The sequence below is a fragment of the Euphorbia lathyris genome, chromosome 9 (genome assembly GCF_963576675.1).
Source record: "Euphorbia lathyris chromosome 9, ddEupLath1.1, whole genome shotgun sequence".
Lineage (NCBI taxonomy): Eukaryota > Viridiplantae > Streptophyta > Magnoliopsida > Malpighiales > Euphorbiaceae > Euphorbia > Euphorbia lathyris.
The window spans coordinates 40,694,681-40,702,336 of record NC_088918.1 but is presented as its reverse complement, the minus strand read 5'-3'; the positions used below and the strand labels follow the sequence as shown (position 1 = coordinate 40,702,336).

At 40.3% G+C, this 7,656-nt stretch overlaps 1 protein-coding gene across 5 annotated transcripts; it reads right to left on the bottom strand.

Annotated features, from left to right (window-relative positions):
- Window positions 1-4,514: 4,514 nt before the first annotated feature.
- LOC136205178 (uncharacterized) lies at window positions 4,515-7,069 on the bottom strand. 5 transcript variants are annotated; one of them, XM_065995671.1, is made up of 8 exons: window positions 6,780-7,069; window positions 6,492-6,581; window positions 6,299-6,396; window positions 6,167-6,221; window positions 5,783-6,086; window positions 5,296-5,355; window positions 4,917-5,079; window positions 4,515-4,815 (listed from the first exon to the last, which is right to left on the bottom strand). In XM_065995671.1, exons 2-5 carry the CDS (start codon window positions 6,504-6,506, stop codon window positions 5,946-5,948), a joined length of 309 nt encoding a protein of 102 aa, XP_065851743.1. In that variant the 5' UTR covers window positions 6,507-6,581; window positions 6,780-7,069; the 3' UTR covers window positions 4,515-4,815; window positions 4,917-5,079; window positions 5,296-5,355; window positions 5,783-5,945. The 5 variants fall into 5 exon arrangements, 4 of the variants coding, with proteins under 4 accessions (XP_065851743.1, XP_065851742.1, XP_065851745.1 ...); XM_065995670.1 differs by having other exon boundaries at window positions 6,299-6,399; window positions 6,780-7,063; XR_010675851.1 differs by lacking the exon at window positions 6,167-6,221 and having other exon boundaries at window positions 6,299-6,399; window positions 6,780-7,059.
- Window positions 7,070-7,656: the final 587 nt, after the last annotated feature.

Below are 7,656 nucleotides of genomic sequence, written 5' to 3'. Positions count from 1 at the left end.
CACAAGGCAGCAGATTGCCCAAAGAGATCATCTCTGGCCTCACTACTTACGACCCAGGAAGAAGGGAGCATCGTAAGGGAAAGGCAACGGGAACCTTCTGAACCCTCGGTAATGGGATCCCTTCGATTCATGGGAGCTCTGGCAAAACAAATAAAGGATACAGGAGACAGTTCAGAGAAGGGACTCATGTATGTAGAGATGATAATCAATGGCAAGAACACGAGAGCCATGATCGACACCGGAGCGACAGACAACTTCATAACAGACTCTGAAGCCTCCCGCTTAGGACTCCATGTGTTGAGGGAGACAGGAATGATTAAGGCTGTGAACTCACCTGCTCAGTCGATTAGCGGAACAGCCCAACATGTACCTTGCAAGTTGGGACCCTGGACAGGGACGATCGGGTTCACAATAGCACCCATGGATGACTTTGATGTCGTATTGGGGTTGGAGTTTCTGAAAGAGAGTTTCGCAGTACCCATGGCGTCAGCAGGTTGTCTTTTGTTCTTGAACCAGGATCCGTGCATGGTCCCGATAACGTTAAGCACAGTCCGAGGGAAGAAATGCATTTCAGCAATACAGTTCAAGAAAGGTATAAAGAGGGGGGAACAATCATATATAGTTGTCCCTAAAGGTGACGACTCAGAAGGTAGTGTCATCATCCCTCGGATATTGGAAGGGGTGATGAGGGAGTTCCAAGATGTTATGCCAGAGACATTGCCACAGACATTACCTCCACAACGAGATGTTGACCATGTTATTGATCTGCTGCCAGGCACGAAGGCCCCAGCAAAAGCACCATATCGAATGGCTCCCCCTGAGTTGGCAAAGTTGAGGAAACAACTAGATGAGTTGCTGGAGGCAGGTTTCATCCGGCCATCGAAGGCCCCATATGGCGCCCCGGTACTGTTCCAGAAGAAAGCAGATGGAAGTCTGCGGCTGTGTGTTGATTATCGAGCACTCAATAAGATTACGGTGCGCAACAAATACCCCATTCCTATGATATCTGACTTGTTTGATCAACTCAGTGGAGCCAAATACTTCACTAAGCTCGACCTACGCTCCGGGTATTACCAAGTCAGAGTAAGGGAGGAGGATGTTCCAAAAACTGCTTGCGTAACTCGGTATGGGTCCTTCGAATATCTTGTTATGCCCTTTGGACTAACAAACGCTCCGGCGACTTTTTGTACTTTAATGAACCAGGTATTCAGGGACTATCTTGACAAATTTGTGGTGGTCTACCTAGACGACATCGTCATATATAGTTCCACCCTCAAGGAGCATCAGGAGCACTTACGTCTAGTTTTTCAGAAACTGCGGGAGAATCAACTTTTCCTCAAGTTATCCAAATGTGCATTTGGTCAGACGAGCATCAAATTCCTTGGCCACATTATTGAGGAAGGGAGGATAAGCATGGACAAGAGTAAAGTACGGGCTATAGTTGATTGGAAGGTCCCTATGAATACAACAGAACTGCGATCCTTCTTAGGATTGGCTAACTACTATCGGAAGTTCATTAGAAGCTACTCAGAGAGAGTTGTCGACCTTACGGATCTGCTGAAGAAAGACAACAAGTGGGAGTGGACAGACCAATGTCAAAAATCCTTCGAAAACTTAAAACAAGCTGTCATTGCAGACCCTGTGTTAGCCATCCCGGATATGAGCAAGCCATTCGAAGTTCACACAGACGCATCCGATTTTGCCTTAGGAGGAGTCATAATGCAAGAGGGTCGAGCAATAGCTTTTGAAAGCAGGAAGCTCAACAATGCAGAGCGACGATATTCCACACATGAGAAAGAGTTACTAGCAGTCGTACATTGCCTGCGGGTATGGCGCCACTATCTGTTGGGATCCAGGTTCATAGTAAAGACAGACAACACAGCGGTTAGTCATTTCCTGACTCAACAGGGATTGACATCCAAACAAGCCCGATGGCAAAGCTTGTTAGCAGAATTTGACTTTGTACTGGAGTATCACTCAGGGAAAATTAATCAAGTGGCAGACGCATTAAGTCGGAAGTCAGAATTAGCAGAGTTGACAAGAATAGCCTCTTTGTCCAACAGTCAACTATCATCCCCATTGCGACAACAGATCCGGGACAACCTACAGAAAGACCCTCAGACAACTGCTATCATCAACCTGGCAAAGCAAGGGAAAACCAGACAGTTCTGGATGAGCGATGACTTGTTAATAACAATCAAGGAAAGAGTGTATGTACCAACCGCCGCTAATCTGAGGAAGACACTGATGAAAGAATGTCACGACACACTATGGGCAGGCCATCCGGGGTGGCACCGCATGCTAGCTCTCCGCCAGCAAAACTATTACTGGCCAAGGATGGAAGATGATGTGAGAGAATATACAAAAACGTGTCTAATCTGCCAACAAGACAAGGCCGAAAGAAAGAAACCTGCAAGGCTGCTGCAGCCACTGCCAGTACCAGACCGACCATGGGAAAGTGTCTCCCTCGACTTCATCTCCAGCCTCCCCCGAGTGGGCGACTTCGATTCCATCTTGGTGGTGGTTGACAGGTTTTCCAAATATGGAACTTTCATTCCGATGCCAAAATATTCAACTGCGGAAGTGACGGCACAGGCTTTCTTCAAGCAGGTAGTCAAGTATTGGGGAATCCCAAAGAGTATTGTCAGCGACAGAGATGGTCGGTTTGTGGGAACCTTTTGGACCGAATTATTTCGACTCTTGGGGTCGAGCCTCGATATGTCCACTAGTTATCACCCTCAGACTGATGGTCAAACAGAGCGATTTAACAGCATGTTGGAAGAGTACCTTCGGCACTTTGTCAATGCCAGTCAACGAAATTGGCCTTCCTTGTTGGATGTGGCGCAATTCTGCTTTAATAGCCAGAAAAGTTCTGCTACTAATAAATCACCTTTTGAAATTGTTACAGGTCAACAGCCGCTGGTGCCTCATTCAGTTGACATTCCATACACAGGCAAAAATCCAAAAGCGTACCTATTCACCAAAGAGTGGAAACAGAACGAGGAGATCGCGAAGGCGCATTTGACAAAGGCATCAAGGAGGATGAAGAAATGGGCGGACACAAGCCGACGTCCACAAGAGTTCCAAGTGGGAGACATGGTCCTGCTCAAACTTCGACCTGAACAACTTCGCTGCCTACGGAACAGAGATAGACGACTTGTCAGGAAGTACGAGGGACCCCTCCCAGTCCTAGCTAAAGTGGGACCCGTAGCCTACAAACTGGATCTCCCACAGTGGATGTCATTCCACCCAGTGTTCCATGTCAGCAACTTGAAGGAGTACCACCCAGACACAGTAGACGATCAGCGCAACAAATCAAAGCGACCTCCAATTACAAAGAAAGCACCTGCGAGCAAAGAAGTGGAAGAAATCCTTGCAGAACGCACAGCAACGGCATGTCACCGCCGCCCGCACACAGAATACCTTGTCAAGTGGAAAGCTCAAGGAATAGAAGAAACAAGCTGGGAGAAAGCAACCGACCTCCAACCTTTCCAAAACAAGATTGAAGACTTCATCAAGACCCGTTCGACAGGGACGTCGAACCTCTGAGTGGGGGAGAGTGTAAGGGGGGATTATCTTTGTAATCAAACTATGTAACAATGGGGAGAGACTTACTCTATTGTGTTATATGGAGCTTTGTAATAGCCATTGTCAGTAGGACTCAAGTTGGTATAAGAAACACTATAGGGGGGAGTGACCTGTCATACTGGACAGTCACTCGGTTGTTGGTAGTCTACCATCTCTAGTAGTTGCCCCCCTACTACTATGAGATGGGACCCGTGGTGTAACACTGTTGCTTATCTATGAATAACATCATCCGCGTATTGTTCCTTCTTGAGTGTCCTATATGTTATCCATGTGTGTGCCTGATTGAGATGCTTGTCCTTATGTTGCTATCGTATGTATGCTATTATATTCACTACATGTGGTTCCTATCTAACCCTTGCATGTGATCTTTGCAGCTAGAGTGATCTAGTTCCCTTGGCTGGCTTACTTCGGGGGAGACAAGTAAGCGCCGCACGGGTCCGGACGGTAGGCCCCGTGACACCATACACTACAAAAAACAATGTCTTTACCGACGGTATTTATTTGTTTTAGCGACGCTTTAAACTGTCGCTATAGTTTTTACCGACGGTTTTCAAAACCGTCGCAAAAGTGTCACTACAACAGGCGTTGCTACGCTAGCGACGGTTTTTGTAAGGCGTCAGGGTAAATTTATGTAGGGACGGCTAGTTTTGGGACGGTTTTGCGACGGTATTTGACGTTCATTCGGTTTTAACGTTCATTGCGACGGTTTTGGATAGTTTTGCGACGGTTTTCAGCAGCAATTTATATATTTTTAAATAAAAAATTAATTTTTATTTTTTATATAATATTTGAATAGTTTCATATTCTATTTTATAATAAAAAAATTTTGAAGAAATTTTATTTTATATAATTGAAATTATTATAAAAACTAAAATAAAATGAATAAAAATGTAATCAAATTAAAAGCTTGAATAATAAGTGCAGTATTCCAATAATTGAAAATTTCAAATATTTCTTCATATAAGAGGTTTAGTTTCTACAAACATGTCTAAAATAAAATAAAAAATACAATATTAACATAACACAAATAACTCTAAAAAGTTCAAATCTTTCCTTAAACTTGTATCTCTGTTCAAAAACGGAAATGATGGAGTGTTAACTTTAAGATGTTCAATAACAACCATCAGTTGCCCAATTTGTTCAACATCTGAAAGAACCTTTTTTGTAAATGTTCTCAAAACTGGCCTTGCTTGAAAAATACAAAGGGGCGATCCCTGCATTCAGGATCTACAAGAGAGACACGAATTTCATTTAACATGAAAATGGCTATCAATATAAGTACCCATCAAGTTGATTTGCACTAACTTAAAAGGAAATAAATAGCCTACCTTTTGGAGAAATTTATGTCGGAGTTAGTTATCCATTATAATATCCTCCAATGGCTTCACAAAGTCAATAAAGAAGGTCTCCCCCTTCTTCCCCTTAGCTCCAGGTACCGCCCTAAAGAACAGTTGAGGAAGCAACGTCTGAAGAGCAGTACGGTGTGAAGAACTGTAAAACAGAACATGCATACCAAAAGCATAAAATATGGAATGAAGTGAAAAAAAATGAACTAGAATTTTAGACTTGCAAAGGAAAATGAATGGATTTAGAATCAAAGAAAAAAAAACAGTTGATTAGCAACTTTTCGGCTTAATACCCTAATAATGAAATAAGATTAAAAAGATTCAAGATGTATTATTGCAGATGCTAAATAAAGACACTTACATCAGCATTCAACTTCTCAAGCTCTTTCTCAATGTTTTGTTGGAGCTGTTGCAGAAGGGCCTGGAAAGAAAAGGAAAATAAAAAATGATACTTTATAACAATATGTAACATTTTCAGAACAACTACTTACATGTAAAGCCAATAACATGTTCAAGATGTCTAACATTTTCACCTCATTGATATCTCACATGAGTTGATATAATGTTGTCAAAGTAAGGCAAATTTTTTGGAGACCCTTACATTTTATGGCCTTGCAAACATAGTTGCAAAGATAGTCACAAAATTGTTCATTACAACCAGAAAACTAAAAGTGAAGCAATAAACCATTTGGAAAACAGTTGGATGACCAGAAAACTAAGAGTTGCAATAGACCGAGGTAAAAACAACTCTTTTAAACTGGTTCATAGAGAAATAGTAATACCGCTACTTATTAGTACTTGGAGACCATAAACGGTAAATATATATAGGTTTGCTAACATTTGATTACCTTAAGAATGTATCTTCAACACCAGATGTGATCTCCGGCTTCAATTCCGACACTTGGACCAACCTGATACTCCCACTGCATCAGGTTGCAAAAGATCGAATTAGGAGGATCATCGTATTTGCCTTTATCAATGAACTACATAATTGTAAAGCATGATATAGGATCATTGTTGCGAAAGCAAACAACATTTATGAATCATTATAGAATGGATAATAGTAATGAAACGGCGTGGAACATCTCCATCTGATCTGTCTTTGTGATCATAAGGTTGCTCAACGCTGATTGAGCAGTAGTAGTTAACAACCTGAAGGAGATTAGGTGGACGATAATTAATTAAAAGAAGCATACTACTTGCATTCATTCTTGTAGGATAATCAATCTTACAATAAATTCAAATGGGTAGTTAAGATTAGGTGGATCATTGTTGTTAATCCAGTACCTGATAAACCAAAATTACTATTCCATAATGTTATATCCTGTTGTAGCTTTAGCTGAATGATGAAAAATAAAAATAACCTGTATTTGAAGCTCCAAACATGAAGACCATCCAAGTCATCCATGCTTATTAAAATCCCTTCTTTCGACTCCAGAGTAGGAAGATGTGTTTCTGCTGCCTTCTGAAATACATATCTTAACTAAATTAATCATAATCAAACACCACACCACACCACACCACCAAATATAATATTTAAATGGACCAACACTGTACCTTTGGGAGAATCATCCTCTTCAGAGAGCTTACATCATTGTTCTTAAGTTCCTTCTGAAACAGGAAACTCAGTCTCCTTTCATCAATTACCTATACAATGCATCATTTCAACCCAAAACTTTTAAACATGAAACCAATAATATATACTCTTAACTAATTTCATCATATCATGCCAACAACAATAGTTATACTACACTAGCCAATTACATCAATTAAAATCCCTCGATTCGACAAATCTCAAACTGAAGATTGAAATGCCTGACGGAGAACACGAAATTTTTTTCATACCCGCAAGTTAGGGTGAAGGCACCGGGAACGTCGACGATGATGATCTTCTTACCAGCTGCTGGAGCTGATCTTGCTCGTCGAAGTGACCAAGAGTTTCGTCAGGCAAAGTATCACCGGCCGCGCAGAGAGAAAACAGAGGGGTGGTGACCAAGAAGTCTGAGAAGATCGGAGGAGTGGAGTGGTGAGGGAGAAGGCTGAGGAAACGTTTTGCGATCTTACCATGCCGCCGCCTAACAAGAGGAATCGTTACCTCAAAAGGTTTTGAGCTGTGATGGGCCCAAAAAAATGAGTGAAAGGTAGGATAGGTATAATGGGCCTTATTCATTCTTCCTAATAAGTAGATAGTTGCAGTGGTGTAAAATAAAAGTAAATAAATTGATATTTTGTAGTGACACTTTTTTTTAAGTGCATTTCAAGAAGTGTTGGTATAGGGTTATTTTGTTGTAGTGATATGTAGATTTTAATATTGGTGGAAAATATCTATAATATAGCATTGTTAAAAAAAATCGTATTCATTTGAGGATACTATTTTATATCCATTTATTTTCTGTATATTAACAATAATGATTAAAGAAAAAAATGTCATTAAAAATAAAAATTGAAATTAAAAAATTTGTTTCTAATTAAATATTATTATATTGGTTTACAATTTACAAGTAGAATATTAATCCGTATAAAAGTATGGGTTTGAAGCTAGTTTTGATATATAGTATATCAGTAAAAATATCAAGTTATGTTCTAAGGTTTATTAAAATTAATGTGTAATCTTAACTTATTATGATTTTTAATAGAGATATATTTTCTTTATTCTGAATAAAATTAGATTCGTCAAAAATCGTGTTATGATTTATTAATTAAGTTCAAATTTCAATCAATC